Below are 19,611 nucleotides of genomic sequence, written 5' to 3'. Positions count from 1 at the left end.
CCTCCATACCCGGATTCGGACTCCGTCGGAAAGAAGACGATGACGCCTCCGCACACCCGCCATTTCAACCCGCCTACGATCGCGACTTTACACTAGAATCCGAAGAATACAATCGCGTGCAATATTCTGCGCCACACTGGATATTGGGATCGTTAGAATCGGACTGTCCGCTGGGACAGTCCAAAGGTCATATTCGTCATGGAAGGTCGTCAACAAGCTACGCTGGGTGTTTCGATCACCTTTTTCTGCATCGCCTCTATCTTTGTCGCCCTTCGCTTCATTTCGCGAATATTTGTGGTCAGAAAGATTGGGTTACACGACTGGTTGATGTTGGTCGCATGGGTAGGATCCCTCGGCTTGATCCCTGCATGTACCCGGGGATGTAACGAGAACGGACTCGATCTATTGGCGAACCGGGCACATGACTGGAACCTCGTGCTAGAGCTCGGAGGCTAACCAACTCTGCAGTTAATCGATTTTGGCTTTTCCTTCTCGCTATTCTATGCGGTTCAGAATGGTCTTGGCCTTCATTCCGATGATATCAAGCCTGAAGATGGACTCGCTTTTAATAAGGCTACTTATGCATTCACGGTCCTATATGTGAGTTACAACTGCCCTTTGTTGCTCGGCAGGGCAATAAAAACAATGGCATGCTGACAAACAATTAGAATCCGGCGTTAATGGCCGTCAAGACCTCGATACTTGTCTTCTACCTGACAATGACGCGCAATCAGAAGGTTTTCCGATGGGCAAACTATGTCACTCTGTTTGTGGTGAACGCAGCGGGCTTCGCATTAACATTGGTCAATGTTTTCCAATGTCGTCCTATCGGCGCAGTATTCCTTTCCCACCTCCCGGCCGATGCGAATTGCACCGACATTGTCACCCTGTACCTCTCCTCGTCGCCGGTGAATATCATTACCGACATTGCTATCCTGTTGCTTCCGATGCCGCTTTTGACAACAATGCGCCTACCTTTCAAGCAAAAGATCATATTGGTGGTCACTTTCTCGTTTGGTTTCTTTGTGGCTGTGGTTGATGTGGTTCGAATTGCCTTTCTGCAACAGGCTGCCATTTCTCGCTCGCTGGAAGTCAAGTCGATTCATATTCAAAACATCGGAGGGGTAGATTTTAGTTGTACGACTCGTCCTTCTCCCATATTTGAAATTGACGTGTCAATTGAGCTAACAGCAGGGTTTTCGCAGGGTACGCGTCGCTATCTTTCATGTGGTCTGTCGTCGAAGTCAATCTTTCAATAATTTGCGGTTGTGTTCCAAGTCTCAAACCTCTCGTCACTCGTCTTGTCCCGAAATTGATTAGAGACACGAATGATGATGTATCAACTCCTTCGCCTCATGGACTCTCTGCAGGCGTGCCAGGGGAAAGTCAGGTTGCAGTGCCACCACCGGCTGCAGTCTCGGGTTCGCCGGGATCTTCATCGCCATTGCCGTTGCCATCGAGCAACGAGGAGATAAGGAGCTACCGAACCAAGTCGGTGGGGTCTCTGCTGGTCGGCATAGCTCCGGGAATCGGAGCCCATTGGTATTTTGGATTTCCTAGGTCACCCAGAAACAGCACCCATCGATACAGAGGGAGGAACTCATACTAGCGCATCCTATGCACCGGATATCACGTTCTTCGACTTTGTCAACATGAAAAACCCGGAAAGTATGTTAAAGTTAAACAACAGAGAGTCGATTGCGCCAATTGCATTGACCACGCTGCTATTCTTCCTTTGGGGCTTCGCATATGGCTTGCTTGACATACTGAATTCTCAATTCAAGAGTATCGTCCACTTAGGTTCATGGCATTCCTTGGGTCTTCATGGCGCGTACTTCGGCGGATACGTGGTCGGCCCTCTGCTAGTTGGCCGGCCTGTCTTGAAAATATGGGGCTTCAAGTCCACGTTCATAACTGGACTTTGCATTTATGCCTGTGGAACCCTCATATTTTGGCCTTCTGCTGTCCTAACGTCGACGCCTGCGTTCATTTTGTCAAATTTCATTGTCGGGTTTGGTCTAGCGGTTTTGGAGACTGCGGCAAATCCGTTCATAGCGCTATGCGGACCACTCGAGAATTCCGAAATCAGACTCAATATCTCACAGGGTGTGCAAGCAGTTGGAAGTGTCTTGTCGCCGCTCCTGGCGAAACGGGTTCTCTTCAAGGATGTGCAGGATGTCGCATCTTTGGTTGATGTACAATGGGCATACCTTGGCATTGCTCTCTTCGATGTGCTCTTGGCAGTGGCGTTTTATTATCTACCAATCCCCGAAGCGTCAGATGAAGATTTGGAAGAGCTCGCAAATCGACGCCGAGAAGACAACATGTCCAAAGTGGTCGGTATTCCAGTCGTTTGGCTGACTCTTGGCCTCGGAATCTGGTCTCAATTCTTCTACGTGGCTGGGCAAGAAGTCTTCGCGACAGCTCTCCGGCGTTTCGTTGTTGCCGCTCGTCCAGACTCATCACCGTTCGATTTCCTAACCATCGGACACAGCGTTTTCGCTGTGGGCCGTTTCTTGGCCGCGTTTGCGCAGTGGTTCATCAAACCACGCTGGATTCTGATGGTCAGCTACATCGGCATGATCGTCTGCTCCATTCTTTGCATGAAAACCAACGGCTCAGCAGCAATCGTTATGGCAATGCTGCTGTACCTCTTCGAGAGCGGTGCATTCAGCATTATCTTCGCCATCTCCCTCCGCGGCACAGCCCAGCATACGAAAACAGCCGCTGCCTTCCTGACAATGGCAGTCAGCGGCGGCACCTTTTTCCCGTTTGCCGAGTACGCGGCATACCTCGCACACGGCGGATCATATTCTTTCTGCGTTATAGTCGCGCTCTTCTGCGCCGGCGCCATCTTCCCCATCTACCTTAACATCGTACCAGCCGTGAAAAAGCAAGTCGACCCTGTTCCAAACGAGTATCTCCGCCGACATCGCCGCCGAAGTCGTGCTCCAGTCGACACCATGCATCGCGAAAAGGATAATCCTTCTCTCGGTGGTGTGCTTTCACGTCCACGCAGTCTGGCATCGAATCCAGACCACCTACCAGATCTTCTGCTTCCGGAGGAGATTCACCCAAACTCGCTTGCTGGAGATCTTCCAAGGGCTAAATCTAATTCTAGCTCTAGCTCGCGTGTCAATTCGAATTCCTCCCGCAATTCTGGCTCGAAGCAGAAGTTCTCCAACAGAATTGATGATTCATGACCATTGCTCGGCGGGTTTAACTGTTCTCTTGGCCTCTTTGTTTTTGCCTCTATACCTCACCGCACTTGCGAACCCTTAGATACCCTTTTGCTTTCTCTTTTTGGGATTTGTGACAATATTCCGTCACGTGTATTCTCCCGTGCACCTTTTGGGTGGCAATCGTTTTGTTTCATTTTTCTTTCGCAGCATTTCAGCGATGGCGTTTTGACCAAAAACTCTTCGGGTTTCCGATTTCTCTCTTGGCTTGGTTCTGGTTTCACTACTTAATGATATCCGACGAATCTCACGATCAAAGCTGGCTGCTGGCCTGAATATATTCTTCTAATACTGTAACTTGGAACTGACCGGTTATGATAGTTCCCATATACATGCTCAGCCTACCCAAATTCGCTGTCATATTCTGAAAGCTTGATGGAATTGAGTTTGCCGGAGAGTGCGTTTCAGACGGGTTCATGGTCAAAGTATGTGCCTCGCTGGTAGTTATAGGCGGATCCATATTTATTGAAAATCACCCATAGATGTTACATAGTCTCTTCTTTCGTTCAGAACTAGCAGGTCACAGGATCTAACTAGGAACACGGCGGAAATATAGGAATGTGCCAATCTCGAGTCGGCTTCTTTCTCGAACAATTTCCCTATCAATTTTTATTTTACAAAAATGTTACAAGTCACGCTGCAACGAGTGATAATACACTCGACTCGTAAGTAAACCCACAAGCAAAAGCCAGAGCCTCCGTGTCGATCCCAAGATCCAAAAAAAAGGGGATCTCGGAGAATTTTCTAATAGAAGCCAGTCATAGGCCGCGGAAGACCACGGGATTCCGCCGGTGGCAAGGCTAGCGGAGAAAGCATCAAACTAAAACGCTAACTAAAACGCCTATGAGAAGGTTAAAAGCCTAAGAAGGCGGCTGAAGGCCCCAGTCTCAGCTCCGCCACGCGATTGTTAATAATTCAGACTCATCTAATAGGGCTAATATGTAAATTAAGTCTCTCGATAGGGTTTCCGGAGTCGATCCGCGATTGCTTCAGGGAGGGATTTGGCTTTGAGATTGGCTACAGCGAGATCTTACATATAACGATCTTCTCTACGGAGTAATTTCGCCACCTACTTTACCTTAGCATATGTACGGAGTACTCCGTATCAATTTAGAGTTGTCCATTTTGAGAGATTACACTGTATAGGACCGGGCCATTTTCCCCAATTTAGTCCATACTTATGTCATAGTGTAGACCAACTCACTAAAATTCGGAGTGATTCTTTGTTCCAAGAATACGATCAAAGATACATGTAAAATAAAGTGGACTCCTACCCGATTCTTCCGTATTCAGATCGGAAAAAAAGTCGCCCAAACGCAGATGCCCAAGGGCCAGCCACCGGCGGTAGCCCCTCGGATTGGATCTGAAGAGTCCACAGAAGCGCAAACCAGTGGGGTTGTGGCTCATCGACATTTTGGAAAGTCGATTCTGTTGATTTGGTACAATTACCGACTGGCCTTTTCTTTGCTTTTCTTTTAATTTATATTTTTTTTTTTCGGCCGAGTTTAGGTGGATTGCACGGAGTACTCCTCTGTACATATGTAGACACAGGAATGATACATGTATGCACTATAAAATATACCCTCGTATTCTCGTATTGTTCTACTATTCTACTAAACCTGGATCGGCTTTAGGGGACGAGTCTTATTTTTGAATTATTACTATTATTATTTTCCCCTTTCATCTCGGGCGAATTACCCCAATTACCCCAATTTCTGGTTCCCTTTGTATTCTTAGCTCCGAAGTCATTCCGTAGCCCCGAATGACTTGACTTCCGTTCCGAAAGACGCTGTTGGAGAGAGTGAACTCGAGATTTTTATATGGATTGAGGGTGTATATAGATGCAATATGAATATATCAATAGATCCATCTGGTCTAAGAAAACCCGGACAGAAGAAAAACCCCCGATGATGCAGCTCGTAGCACAAGTCGTCCGTAAACCAATGCGGTGTTCCGCAAAAGCTAGCACCCATATCCCAATGCATAGGATCCCCAATCAATGCTGGTAAAAGAAGAAGCCGCTGGAGAAGCAAAGAAACAAACAAGATCGCTAGATGTGAAAAACCAAAACCAAAACAGGGCTCTGATGGACGCCATGTCGCCGACCCGATGTGAAAAGACAGAGTCGAAATAATCTCTTCAGCCACGCGCACTTCGCGGCCGTGAGTTCTGCGACGACGAGTCGTGCATGATATCCGGCGCCCGAGGACCAACCATCCAGTCCTCCATAGCGAGCCATTCACTCCAGCTGCGCTCGGCGGCCTCGATCTCAGCATCGACGGCTCCCTGCAACGGACGCAGGAACGGGATGGTCTCCAGCGGGGCGATGTCGTAGTCCTTTTTCACGGAGGCCCAGCCGCCGCTCTTGGCGGCGAAGAGGTAGTTGCGGCGTTCTTGCTCGTGCATGGGTCCCACGCCGCTGCCCCAGTCGTCGCCGAAGAAACCGTGCAACACGCCTGGGAAGTCCATGCCTGTTGCGACTAGGCGGCGGATGTAGGGGATCAATGAGATAGAGGGTGGGGGTGGGGGTTGTGTGCCGGGTGGGATTTGGCTGGAAGACGAGGAAGACGAGGATGGTGTTGAGTTGAAGATTGGATTCGGTTGGCGCTGGAAGGGAAGTCGGATGTTTAAGAATGTGGAGAGGGCCTGGACGGGGACGCTGTGCTGGGCGTGATCTAGGAAGTAGCGTTGACAGCTTTGATAGCGGGGGTACCATTCAAAGATATCGAAGTTGTCGTCTGATCTTCCTGGTGAGGCACCGGCTAGACCGACCATGGTGGCCGGGTCGAATTGTGGATGGGAGTTCATGGATGGTTGTGGTGAAGCGGGTGAATAGGATGTGGAGGTTGAGGTTGAGGTTGAGGTTTGTAGTCTTGGAGGATCTACTTGTCTATTTGTTTGGCCGATGCATTCTTTAGTTTGTGTTCTCTCTTTTTGCTGGTCTGTTCGGGGCTGTGCGTCTTTTTTTCCCCGAGTTCTGGGAAACCAGTGGGGTCGAATTGCGGCCCCAAATTGAGTGAACTGGAGGGGTAGTTGGGATGAAAGGCAGACGGGGGGAGGGATTGTTACTTGGAGAAAATATCCCTACCTCGACGAACTAGGAGAGATACTCGACGTCGTGAAGGGGAGGGCGGTGCAGAGCGGAACAGATCCCTGATGGTCCCGAGTCCACCGCGAGGTTGGGGCTTGTTGATGGACATCTGTTAGGGGACCATCCAGGATGTTCAAATGAGGGATTGGGGGGGGATGTTCACGGAATACCCATTGGGGATATTAGGTATGAAGTAAAAGAACCGTAGACATACATGTGAGTTCCAATTCCCCAGAGAGGCAGAGACAAAGAGAAAGAGAAACAGAAAGAGGAATAGAAGCGGAAAAAAGGGAAATAGAAAAAGGGAAAATGGAAATCGAAGTAAAATCAGAAAGGGAAAAGAAATATCAAAATTGTTCTGGAACATCCATAGAAGAGAAACTAATAAGAGCCCAAAGTCAACGTGTATACGGAGGATTTTGAATCGGATCCATCGACATCGACGGGTCTATCCGGTCAGGCCAATCAGTCTGAGATCTGCTTAACCACGGGTCGACGTGTGGGTATCGATCTAGGGCTTTTCCAGGGTTCCAAGGTTGGGTTGGGAGGTTTTTATTTTCTTTTTATATTATTACACTGATATTACAATTTAAATTCAGTACATATGTACATGTACATCCTTACTATCAATCTCAATCTTGGCTTATTGTTACAGATTCAACTTAGCATGTCTTGCACGTCTTCCACGTATTATTGGCCCGGATCAAGATGACATCCTAATGATACCCTCCTTTTGGTAAAAGGCTTTCTGGGTCATGACATAGCTTCGTATAATCATACTGGATCTGGACTGGATCAGAAAGGAAGAAAAAAAGGGGGGCCCCTTCATGAATGGAACTTCCTAGTTTGTATTCAACCAATCTAAGCCCGGGCTGGCCTACTCGCTGCAAGGTGCGTAGTCATGATTGGAATATTACCGGTAGGTACTCCGTAGTCCACGAGAGCTTCTGCCTTGTTCCCTTGTCAGCACTACCTATTGAGTGGATGACTGGCCAGGGGACAGTATTAAATACAACATATATTGGACCATGTGCCCTGCAGAGTAATCCGTAGCGTCGACATCAACATTTTACGCAATAATTGAGTCAGGAATTACATTGGGATTGACGTTTTTATAGTGGATTGACATATCTAAGTCAAACACAGGAAGTTGATCCGTATATTGGCTACTATGCCCACGGGTAACCCCTTGCCAAGTTCCCACAAACCGGGTTCTTCAATATCGCGTGCAGCAAACAAGACCCGGAACCCACTTCGGCTGTTGTTGTCTCCATCTTTTATTCTAGGATTCCTTATATTTTTAATACATATGTATTTCGACCTTATTCCGTACTGGTAGTACTCCGTACTTCTTAAACAGTCCCATTTCCTTCAGGGGCCATAAGACACAAACAAATGCAGCCCCATATGGCGTCACTAGAGCACACGAGCTAGGATCTACTTAAAAAAGAAAAGGGCCAGAGCACCCGCGGACGGGAGAGCAGGGGCCACTCATCGAGCTGTGAGAGTCGAGAGCCCCCTTTAACGGAGAAGGTCAAGCTCTGACCCGATCGCGCCCAGATAAGAAATGACTGAGCTGATCGTTAGGGAGAATGACCATCTCTGTATGTTGTACTCCGTATGGAGTCTGCTTCATATTGAATGCCGATTACGAATTCGATCTCGGTATATGGGTGGTGCATTTTATTTTTTCCGACTCCTTTTCTGGTGTCGATATGGGTCCTTTCAGCTGCACAAAATCTGGTGGCGCCGAGCTAGGGGGGAAAGTAAAAGGAACTAGGCGTGTCGCATCCCCTTTATACTTTTTTCGTTCTTTGAGATTATAGTGTCGGGGATTTCAATTGGGTCGAGTTTAATTCATTCATCTCAGACAAATTTCAATATTTCTATGAATCCGAACCTTCCGATCAATCTATTCTCTGTTTCTCTGTTCTCCGTTATCCCCGTGGAATTCGCCACATGCGGAGCACCAGGTCCACTCCTTTCCAATTTGACAGCTACTCCGTACATATGTTGTATATGACCTGTGTCTCTATTCAGCTAGGACTTGCAGTTCAAGTCAACCAGTCGCAATAACGAAGTGGTCAATAAAACAAGAAGGGAGGGCTGCGGATGCATCGATGCAATGGACTCTCTGGCAACTACGAAGTATTCCCACTAGAAACTCGATAGGTCGTGACTGTCTCGCATGGCTCTTGCCAAATCCGATCATGGTGCATTGCACGGGTCTCACCGATAGTCTATGATATGCACCGAAGACCCCAAGATCCCCCCCAACGCAGCACTTTAATCTGTAGTGATGACAACCCGTTGCTTTTCTTGCATCGGAGCCGACGCAACAACCCGGACCGTTATGATACATCCCCGATGCCAGATGAGTCGGGTCCTACCGGATGATGCAGTCTTCTGAACTTGCGTGCGACACTCCGAACCCGATAACAAGTACTCAATCCACGCTCGAATCTGCGGATACCCCTGGAATGTTGCGGAGCGGGTGAATAAATTAAGGGGAATTCCAAGCTGCTGCCCAATGACCATATGACCATATCTAGGTACCCTGTCTGTGCCCGGTATAAAGCATTTGAAACAAGCCGGTCGCTATGGATACTGTGTCATTCCAAGACACCATCGCATGATCAAGTGCTATGCACTGCAGCTGGTGGATGTCCGGATAAAGCTCCCCAGCGAGTTGGCGACCGGGGTTCATTGCCAAGATCATACGAGTATGATGTATAGCGTTGCAGCCTCGGTCCAGTTGGTCGTCGACGCCAACAACAGTATCACTACCCAAACAGTATGCAGAACACAGACATGTCCCGCCGACCGCCATATTCAGGTCATGTCAAAAGCGTCGAATTTTTCCTGTGATCAATAGGTCCCATAACACCGAGGCGCGGTGTCGGTGTCATCGATCGCAATATCCTCAATTGACATAGCAACTTGCCGTGCCCAATCGTCACATCCTTCACACATGTATGTCGCGGCGAGGAACCTATGCACAGGTACCACACCAATCCTCCGCCAAGAAAGAAAAAAACGGTGAACCCTAGACCCCCTGCAACAAGATCACCAACATTTATATATCCGAGCAGTGTCGAACATGATCTATCAATTCACACCCCAAAGCCGACACGTGTCACCGTGTAGCGGTAAGCAGATCAATATGATAACCCCAACCCCGGCACAACGAAAAGAAAAACAATAGCAAACAGCGAAGACCATCACATTATTTTAACCCTTTCCTCCATTGTCCACTCTTACATAATATGTACAATCTTCCAACCTTGGAAGATTATATCATTACCCCGCGAATAGCGCGACACTGGCGATCACTAGCCCACTTGGCCGGCAGAGATGCAGCGCCCTAACCGACCATCTTGTGTAAACCTGTGTGTCATGGGCGCACGGTATCCTCGATAGGGAAATTTGGACGAATCGGAAGGTTGTTAATGTCCTTTTGATGTGCGGGATCGGTTGTTGCGGAGTACGCCGTTTTCCTGAGATCCGATCGCCCGGGGAAATGGACGTTCACCATCCACTTGTGGCTAAGTGGATATAGTTGAATAACATAGGTATGTGCATATATGCTTTTGAAGGTCTGGTATATTTTCTATAGGTAGGTGGTAGGTGCGAGATAACTGTATGTAATAGTAAGATATTCTGACGATAATGGTCCAATATTAGGATGGGTTTTGATGGCTTTGGACATCGGGCTGGGGGCAGGTGTGGATGAGTCAAGTTGCTGCTGGGCTAGTGTGGAATTGAGGCTCATTACTATTTCCACGTGGCTTGGTTGAAATGCTGACGGTTATCTGCATCTAGATCATCATCGAAATCGTCAGATTGGGGTCTGATATTAGGCTGCTTTGGCAAACACCACTATATATATAGTCTGTTAGCTAGGTCCGTGGGCGAGGTTCTTTAGAGTTAGTATGCTTTTACACTTATTGTCTTTGTTTGAATGGCAGATAGTTACATGGTGGACCATGCTTTAAGGGTGTGGATTGACCAGACCAAGCCTCAGAGATTATATTCTTAGTGGAGAATACTTCATGTTGTACCTATAATACGGAGTAGTTCGAGGCATATTAGATATTAGAAAAAAAACAGATCTTCTATATAAGTCAAGACAATGAGTTTGTGCTATACACCGATTCTCATTCGTTAGATAGCACGTCATGGCAAGCAAGTCCCGAGCAAAAGGACGTTAACGTCAATGTACTTTTCTCGGGAACCCAAGCACTATCTGCATGTACATATGATCACGGCGAAGTACGCAAAACATGAAAGAAGACGCCGAACTACTCGCAATCTAGCAGATCTATCCGATGAACTAGACGATGTGGTGACCACGTTTGCAATTTTCATGCAAGCACGTTGTCGAACCCAAGATCCAACATTCCGAATCTCCGAGATAAGAACGCATATGCAGACATTAGGGACTAACGGGAACCAGGAATTTAGTCCACAGCGCTGGAGGCTAAAGAGCTCTAGAAGGAATTAAGCTTCTGGATCTGCAAGGGAAATCCACTGGGTCCTGAGGGGCCCTTGTCCCACATGTGTCAGTTGGTGGTCATGTGCGCCGACGATTCATCAGTCTGGAGGTAGACTCATTGATGTGTAAGGAGTTACGTATACACATCACACATCACACCACATTAGTGTCGGGAAAATGAAAAGGACGGAGCATGGCCCGTGTGAGAATTGGTTCTGCATTTGGCTTCTCGGTGAAGATCCATGCAGCAACCCCAGGAAGCCAAGCGCGGCCTCCGCAAATCGCTATCAGCAAGGAGTGGGGAAGTGCGTCCTGAATTTTGGCGTTCTGCGGAGGGCTGCAGCGGGCAACCACTAGATTGGTGGGCGGTCGCATGATGCTGAGGATCGACCAATGTCCCAAACATCATGATATCCGTTGCAATTTGGTTTTTTTTCGTCTATGTTGTAGTGGACACCGTATGATGCACCATTATACTGGAGGACAGTATGAATGCTGCAGCAATATCATGTTCATCATAAGATTAGGGATCAACTAAGAGCTAGATATCCCATCTCATGTCCGGAGTATCCTGGTAGTACTTGGCAACGCCGACTATCGGGGGATCCAATGCAGTTAACCGGGTCTTGGCACCACACGGGATTGGTGCCTGATCCAAGCCGGGGAAAAGGACAAGCCCTGGGAAATCGGGTTGCACCCACCGGGATGACTATTAGGGGGCAATTGACTGGACATTCGGGATCTGGGTGGCACTGCGGGTATTCGGATATCCCAGATTCTAGGTTTCTATGACTATGAACATTCTGTAGTACGATTCTTTTCTTTTTTTCCCCTTATCATTCTGACTAGATTTGCATCTGGGGGATACCCCTCTACCCTTCTACCCCTCTACCCCTCAGTGCAATCCCGTGGGGTAAAGGAAGTGATTAATTGCTTAAACTAAAAGCCGTAGATAAAGGAGGAATGAGTAAAAAGTGTTAGAGAATGAAAAAGACGATCAGATAAGCTCGGTGGGCCAAAAGTGGCAGGATCCATTTTTTGATCGCCGTTTATGGGATAGTTGGCACGTGACAGAGCCTGCAGCCGAGTCAAATTGCCGAAGTTGGCAGTTGGTGGCGGAGAACTCGAGATTTTATTTGCGTTTATTTCGATTTTAGTTTTTCCTATTTTGGTTTGATTCAATCCAACTTTATAGGATACTACTTCATAATAGGTCGATCATAGTACAAGCACTCATCGCATCATGCATTTTTCTGGGGTTCGAAATCTTTACTTAGGTAAGGTTTCTCTCTCAGCCTCCTAATAAACTAGGTTACATTGTTTTATTTTTTAAAAAAAATTGTCGGAGAGGACCGATCCGAAGGATACGAATTGAACACGGAAGGGATATTAGGGACAAGGAAGATTTAGGAATGAAAAAACGAGCTGTGATTGATGGGAAGGTTAAAGTGTAGTAATGAAGGTTATGGGACCAAAAGGTGGTAGAGATAAGCCAAATTCTGTGCAAATTCTGTGACCTTAAACCATAAGATAACATTGTTCGGGCCCCGAACTTCGGACGTTCTTCCCACGGAAAGGCAAATCATTGGGTTTCATCTCTTCTCTTGGATCTTTATCCTAATTCCCCGTGCAACCTGGTTCTTGGATTATTGTAGACTTGGAGGCGCATTAACCATCTCCCCGTCTTCCCTCCAATCAGTCCGGATTCTCTCGTCCGACTCCGGCTTCGACTCTCTCTCTCCACATCTCTATATAATTGTACACTCCTCCCTCCATTCTTTCTTCTCTTCATCTACTCTCTTGAATCTCAATTGTCTTAATACTCTCTGCTCTTGCCTCTGTTTATTATAATTTATTAGATCACTGCTTAGCATTGATCTACTTAACCTAAAAGCAGAGTTAACAATACTTGCCGAAATGATGCAAAACCTTCCCTTCGAGCCTGAGTTCGAGCAGGCCTACAAGGGTATGTCTCCTTTAATTTTTCCCTTTCTATTTCAATTCCATATCACGATTTTTCCCGACTCAATTCCTTTACCCATCGGCATCTTCCCGGCTTTTGGCTCCACCGGGGCATAATTTCGGGGTGACTCAGCTAACAATCCCGAAACAGAGCTCGCCTCCACTCTCGAGAACTCCACTCTTTTCCAGAAGAAGCCCGAGTACCGCAAGGCTCTTCAGGTCGTCTCTGTCCCCGAGCGTGTTATTCAGTTCCGTGTTGTCTGGGAAGATGACAAAGGCCAGGTAAGACCTTTCTTTTGAAAATACCCTAATTAATTGCCACAATGCTAATTCCGTTCAGGTCCAAATCAACCGTGGATACCGTGTCCAGTTCAACTCCGCTCTTGGCCCCTACAAGGGTGGCCTCCGGTTCCACCCCACGGTGAACCTTTCCATCCTCAAGTTCCTCGGTTTCGAGCAGATCTTCAAGAATGCCCTCACCGGCCTGAACATGGGCGGTGGTAAGGGTGGATCCGACTTCGACCCCAAGGGCAAGACCGACAACGAGATCCGCCGCTTCTGTGTCTCCTTCATGACCGAGCTGTGCAAGCACATCGGTGCCGACACCGACGTTCCCGCCGGTGATATCGGTGTGACCGGCCGCGAGGTTGGTTTCATGTTCGGCCAGTACAAGAAGATCCGCAACCAGTGGGAGGGTGTTCTCACCGGTAAGGGTGGCAGCTGGGGTGGTTCCCTCATCCGCCCCGAGGCCACCGGCTACGGTGTCGTCTACTACGTCGAGCACATGATCCAGCACGCCTCTGGCGGCAAGGAATCCTTCGCTGGTAAGCGCGTCGCCATCTCCGGTTCCGGAAACGTCGCCCAGTACGCCGCTCTCAAGGTCATCGAGCTCGGTGGCTCCGTCATCTCCCTCTCCGACTCCCAGGGTGCTCTCGTCCTGAAGGGCGAGGAGGGCTCCTTCACCGCCGAGGAGATCAACACCATTGCCGAGATCAAGGTCCAGCGCAAGCAGATTGCCGAGCTCGCCACCCAGGACGCCTTCAGCTCCAAGTTCAAGTACATCCCCGGTGCCCGCCCCTGGACCAACATCGCCGGCCGCATCGATGTCGCTCTCCCCTCCGCCACCCAGAACGAGGTCTCCGGCGACGAGGCCAAGGCTCTCATCGCCGCTGGCTGCAAGTTCATCGCTGAGGGCTCCAACATGGGTTCCACCCCAGGAGGCTATCGATGTCTTCGAGGCCCACCGTGATGCCAACCCCGGTGCTGCTGCCATCTGGTACGCCCCTGGTAAGGCCGCCAACGCTGGTGGTGTTGCCGTGTCTGGTCTCGAGATGGCCCAGAACTCTGCCCGTGTCAACTGGTCCCGTGAGGAGGTTGACTCCCGCCTTAAGAAGATTATGGAGGACTGCTTCAACAACGGTCTCGCTACTGCTAAGGAGTATGTCACCCCTGCCGAGGGTGTTCTTCCTTCCCTCGTGGCTGGCTCCAACATTGCTGGTTTCACCAAGGTCGCTGAGGCCATGAAGGAGCACGGTGACTGGTGGTAAATCAGTCGCATCCCCATTTATTCTGGGTGGTGTTCTGTGATGATTTCTGTCCTCTCTTAAGGAGAGGCAGCTTTGATGCATTTTCTTTTCATTTAAATAGCTTTTTACCCTTTTTGTCAAGCGGGTTACGGATAGAGGCGCTTGGTTTTCTCCACTGTTGCATTCGATTGATATCCCCACTTGAGCACCGCTGTTTGTTTTGGTTCTGCACTTGGGATTGTCATGATGATAATGAGATTCAATGAATAACTTAAAAAATAATTGTGTGGTCTCGTAAAGTTGTAAACTCTAGATTGTTATCAAAGTAGCTGAGGACTGAATCTCAATGCCATAACTCTCTGTTGAATCCAAATAAGTCCAATATTAGGTACATAGGTGCACTCGGGTGTTGTCTCTGTCATGACTTTAATTTAATGCTTGTACAACATGGAATGTCCGTGGCTATTGAATTATGGCCTGAGGCATTAAGAATATTTCAAGTCACGTGATATATCGAAGTAATGTTGCCTCACGTGATACTTACGTAATTGCTTTCACGAGCGCGGAGCGCGACCTGAGAAAGAGCTATCCCTCGCAGCCTCAAGACCAATCTATTCCTCTAAGAAAAAAAATGCCTATTGCGAGTCTATAACTTGCAGTCTCACTTTTATAGCTTCCGGGGTGCAGTGTTATGTTGTGGAGATGACAATGCTGCCGGACAGGGCAATCCCGAACAATGGAGGACCTTCCTCCACCAATGTTTGGCCAATCGTATAGATATAGACGAGTTCACGGACTTGTCAGGGCTGATGTTTGCCCGCTCACCGGTGAAGGAAAACGAGCTCCTCGATCTGCTCCTTGAAGCGCGCGCTTCCTCCAGTGTTACCTGGGACCCTCTTTTGCCGTTGTACGTCGATGGACTGTGCAAGGTTGGGAGGGTCAAGTCTTCATCTGCACTGGCCAGTCTTTTGAAGCATTCTTCTGTTCTGGATGCGTCGGGACCTGGCGAGGGCGAGGGCGAGGGACAGAGCTCGTCGTCTAAGTCCAAGAATCAGAAACCATCCACTCTCATGACGGATATCAAAGTCATCCAGGATGTCATGGTGTTTATTTCCACCGGCTCAATCCCCAAGACCGTGATCGAGGCTGCAGATATTTACTCTGCTACCGTAGATTGGATTCTGGCTGTCGTGGCGTGGCACAATAACAGCATGGACGCCTCGCAACACACAGGTGGCTTGATGGGGTCACCTGACGCGGTCTCGTTGTTTGAGTCGCTTGGGATTCTACTTGCGGCTTTGTCTGGGACTAGCAAAGGACTGGAAGTGCTGTCCAGCGATTATAATCAAGGTAAATCTACATGGTCTCCGCTTGGAGATGATACTACCATATCCATTGAGGGTTTATTAACGATTTCCGCTAGGGTTGAAAACGAAATTGGGACAGGCTTTGTCAAGTTATCTGCCTCTTTGTATCGATGTCTCTCTGCCGCTTCGACATCGCCTCGAAGAGTTGCAGAAAGTGTTCCATCTTTATCCCGGTCAGCCTTCTAAGACTTTGGAGGGGCCTGGTATCGACGGCGTGAATGTCAATGCCCTCCAGTTTGAGTCTTCTGTCATGGATGTCCCAGTTGTTAACACTAGAGCTGGACTCTATGTATATATAAATTCGATGGTACGCCTCTCTACACTGCGATATTGGGTTCGTGGCTGACTAGCAACAGGTTGTCGGGCGTCCTCTGGTCGATGATACCATTCTGATCAACTACCTCACTAATCGATATCAGGTAAGTCTAATTAATACGATTCATTTCTTTCTCACTAGTCAGAGTGGTTCAGATAATCTTTCCATCACTAGTCAAGAGCATCTCAGAACATTTAACTAACCCCTTGCCAGGGCCACAATGACGTCCTCATCGAGGAAATTATCACAGCAGCCTTCGATGTTCTTTCCAACGGAGTATATCGCAATGAGTCTAGCCGCACAATGCTTTTGTTCCGATCTTTCCTTGTTAACAAGCTTCCCGCCTTTTTCGCGGCCATCTCAGCAGCATCCATGGTGCCGATCTCCATGGAAATGTGTATCAGCCACGCCTTAAGCCGTTTGGATCCGAACGCATTCCCCTCCTTCTCTCAGATGTTCTCCATGCAGGGCAGCAGTGTTTTATCAGATGCTCGTCAGGAGTTCCTCTTTGCTTGTGCCTCGCATAAGCTCATACCAGAGTCTAGCATTGAGCAGCTCCTCGGAGAAAACCCCATGCAGACACTGTCTAGTGGGGGCCCTTATGTCAAGGACGATCTCGTTTCGCAAATCAATAACAATCATGAACGTGCTGAGCAGCTTATTGGTGAGATCGAGTCGATGGAGGGTAATGCAGGCGCGATAGTTGGCGCCGTGGTCGAGGTATGTTCCATACTATCTGATGTGTGTTTTCTGAAAGTATTGGGATGCTAATTTCTTCAAGGTCATGCATAATTTGTGTAATCAGAAGGAGACAATGACGCTCAAGAACATCTGCAACTCGCTCTCACGCCGCCCGCAGACCTTGGACGTCATGTTGCTTTTCCGAACTACAAAGCAAGTATTGCAACCTCTTTGTGCTGTCCTTGATTCCTGGAAGTGGGACGAGGATCAGGGCGAAAATCAGCCTGTCTATGATGAATTTGGCAGTATCTTGTTGCTTGTTCTCGCGTTCAAATACCGCTATGACTTGAGTCCTTCTGATATGGGTATCTCGAGCAACGGCTCGTTCTTGTTGAAACTTTTGGACCGGGGCGCTTGCAGCCAGAAGCTGAACGACTTGAGCGAGAAGCAAAACAAAGATCTCGGCGCCTGGATAGGAGCTCTGTTCATTGCCGAGGGGATCAGCGAAGAGACCATGTCCACTTGCAGCCCACACGAATTCTACATGCTTGTAACAACACTTTTCGATCAGAGCCTTGGTGCATGCGAGTCAGGAAAGCTGGATTTCGACACTTTGAAAGGCGGATTTGAATGTAAGAACATCGTCACTCGGTCGCTTTCCATTAGATACCCAGCTAACCACAATACAGATTTGCTGGAGCCCTTCCTCCTCCCTTCCCTAGTCGTCGCATTAACATGGCTGGGCAACCACATCTGGGAATCAGAGACCGACAAGACTGACCCCACAATCCCCATCAAAACCCTCCACTCCCTAGTCAAACCCAGCTCAATCTCCGGCGAGGCTCAAGCCATCCACCAAACAGTCTTGAACATAACCGGCTGCCCATTAGAAGAGCAACTGAAAAACGTCCGAACAAGAAACCCGTCGCGGACAGATATCAAACCAATCCTGGATGCCTTGGAGCCATACATCTCCTTCCGCCGCGTTGGCAGCTGCCGCCGCTCCGAACTCGACACCTGGACCTCCCACTCGACAGGCGGGCTAATAGCCAGCATCCGCGCAACTCTCCAGTCCCTCGTCCTCTGGAGCGCCAACCCAGGAATCAGCATGGCCCCACACGCATACACGCATCGGCAGGTGCTAGCGGGGATCCGCATGTTGGGGTCAACACGCGTGCTTAGCGCGATAATCGACGAAGTCAAGCAGCAAACCGAAGCAGGCAGCGGACATATCGCACTGGACATCGCGACGACGATGGTATGTGCACCGATGACGGAGTCCTTCGCCGTCGACCAAAACAACTACCACCCAGTCGACCCGAGCAAGGAACCTTTCCCGCGGTGCGCGATCCTGACGCTGCGCGATGCCTTGGCGCTGCAGCATGAGAATGTGCCTGAGATCTCTGAGAGTGATCCGCTGCGCGCGGAGGTCGTGGTTCGGCTTGCGCGCCGGGTTAATATGCTCATGGCGCCGCCGTCGCAGGTCTCGAATATCGATGTCTCGAATATTATTCAGAATATGCATCTTGGTGTCGAGGGGCAGGAGGATCGGATGGATCTTGAGCCTTCTGCTGCTGATGTTGCGCGTAATACGGTCAATGAGGATGATCCGGATAATATCAATCAGATGTTGGATAAGGCGGCGGCGGATGCGGCGGCTGCTGGTATGGATGGTGGTATTGGTGTGGGTCAGGATATGGGGCTTGATTCTGGGGCTGGCATGGATGCTATTGATGATGTGCTTAATGCGGCCGATATGGCGGTTGGCAATCCTGAGTTCCTTGATTTGGATATGGAGGGCATGTTTTAGTTGGTGTGATAGCTTATCTTTGGTATCTATGGACTCAGGTGTCCAATCTTGGCATGGCATTTTGTCCGATCTGTGTTTGGTAAACGATGATTCATTTAGACGACACTTCTGCAGTATTATAAATGGATATATGTATCGTATGGAACCAGCGTAAACGGTTCATGGCAGACTTGCTGCACAACCCACAAGCAAAGAAAAGAAAAAAGCAGCGTCAACCCCATAGCCCCTGGCATATTCAATCCTATACCCAAGGAAGACATCACGATCCAGTCCTAGAAACGACAGGATATATCATTAGCATTTTACCAACACGATGCAAAACCATGTACGTACAAATCTCCAATATCTTCCCAATTTCCTCTGTCAGCTTTGGGATCCCCGAGTTAGGGAACAGTTTCTCCACGGCTTGCATTGGGGTCGGGAGGAGGTCTCTGCTGCTGAGTGGGATTGGGGTCGCTGCTACCAAAGCCGAGAACGAGAGGATGGCAATGACCGCAGAGAGTTTCATGTTGTGCCGGCTTCTTGGATTGGTTTAGACTGGTGTCGTTGGTTCCCACCTGAGGATATATATAACCTGTAGTACATCAGTGACCGAGTCCACATAATAGCACCAACAATATAGGTGCGTATCTGAAGGGGTCACTTACTATTATGCCTAGTCAGGTATATTGGTTAGAGGATTTCTCGGGTATATTAGAAAAGAGAGAGAGCTCGATTCTAACGGTGCCAGACAGGCCCTTCTTATCTATATCCCCCAGTGCAGTTCTTAGCCAAGAGCTAAGACCCATACCAGAGGACTTAAGAACACGGAGCTACCTCATTCCGGTGGCTTGAACCTTCTCGTGAGAAAGTTTGGCTTCAGCGTCAGGAATTTTAGGTACGCGACGCGTCTGGAAATTGGGATGTTGAGGTTTGTATATGTAATTTGCGACACGCAAATTATATGATTAGTGCTGGCAGTTATTGTATGGCAAACGGTAGGATCACACCTGGGCAATCCATAGACGTGTTCCTAGCATATGAGATACAGCGGAAAGGGCGTCAGGGAGTTAGGTATGTAGTCAGGTGAGATTTGCTTACCAGCACTATTAAGTTCGAAGGATGTTACTAGTGGTCGGCTTTTA

The 19,611-nt window shown here is 48.7% G+C and overlaps 4 protein-coding genes across 4 annotated transcripts; 3 read left to right on the top strand and 1 right to left on the bottom strand.

Moving 5' to 3' along the window:
- Positions 1-198: 198 nt before the first annotated feature.
- On the top strand, positions 199-3,203 carry N7519_009737 (putative MFS monosaccharide transporter; the record flags this gene model as incomplete). Its single annotated transcript, XM_057296510.1, is given in 5 exon segments — positions 199-342; positions 469-600; positions 669-1,137; positions 1,206-1,510; positions 1,521-3,203. The coding sequence occupies 5 exon segments, from the start codon at positions 199-201 to the stop codon at positions 3,201-3,203; spliced, it is 2,733 nt and encodes a 910-aa protein (XP_057144392.1).
- A 2,175-nt stretch (positions 3,204-5,378) lies between these two features.
- Positions 5,379-6,047, bottom strand: N7519_009736 (uncharacterized protein; the record flags this gene model as incomplete). Its single annotated transcript, XM_057296509.1, has 1 exon — positions 5,379-6,047. One exon carries the CDS (start codon positions 6,045-6,047, stop codon positions 5,379-5,381), a length of 669 nt encoding a protein of 222 aa, XP_057144391.1.
- Positions 6,048-12,742: 6,695 nt separating this feature from the next.
- On the top strand, positions 12,743-14,334 carry N7519_009735 (glutamate dehydrogenase gdhA-Penicillium chrysogenum; the record flags this gene model as incomplete). Its single annotated transcript, XM_057296508.1, has 4 exons — positions 12,743-12,791; positions 12,939-13,069; positions 13,128-13,922; positions 14,005-14,334. 4 exons carry the CDS (start codon positions 12,743-12,745, stop codon positions 14,332-14,334), a joined length of 1,305 nt encoding a protein of 434 aa, XP_057144390.1.
- Positions 14,335-15,122: 788 nt separating this feature from the next.
- Positions 15,123-18,487, top strand: nut1 (putative RNA polymerase II mediator complex subunit Nut1; the record flags this gene model as incomplete). Its single annotated transcript, XM_057296507.1, has 6 exons — positions 15,123-15,663; positions 15,737-15,987; positions 16,037-16,099; positions 16,210-16,716; positions 16,778-17,309; positions 17,367-18,487. 6 exons carry the CDS (start codon positions 15,123-15,125, stop codon positions 18,485-18,487), a joined length of 3,015 nt encoding a protein of 1,004 aa, XP_057144389.1.
- Positions 18,488-19,611: the final 1,124 nt, after the last annotated feature.

Source organism: Penicillium mononematosum (assembly GCF_028829835.1).
Source record: "Penicillium mononematosum strain IBT 11891 chromosome Unknown utg000005l:1.0-9366267.0:1.0-9372171.0, whole genome shotgun sequence".
In the NCBI taxonomy this organism is placed as follows: domain Eukaryota; kingdom Fungi; phylum Ascomycota; class Eurotiomycetes; order Eurotiales; family Aspergillaceae; genus Penicillium; species Penicillium mononematosum.
This window is presented reverse-complemented; position numbering and strand designations above follow the sequence as displayed.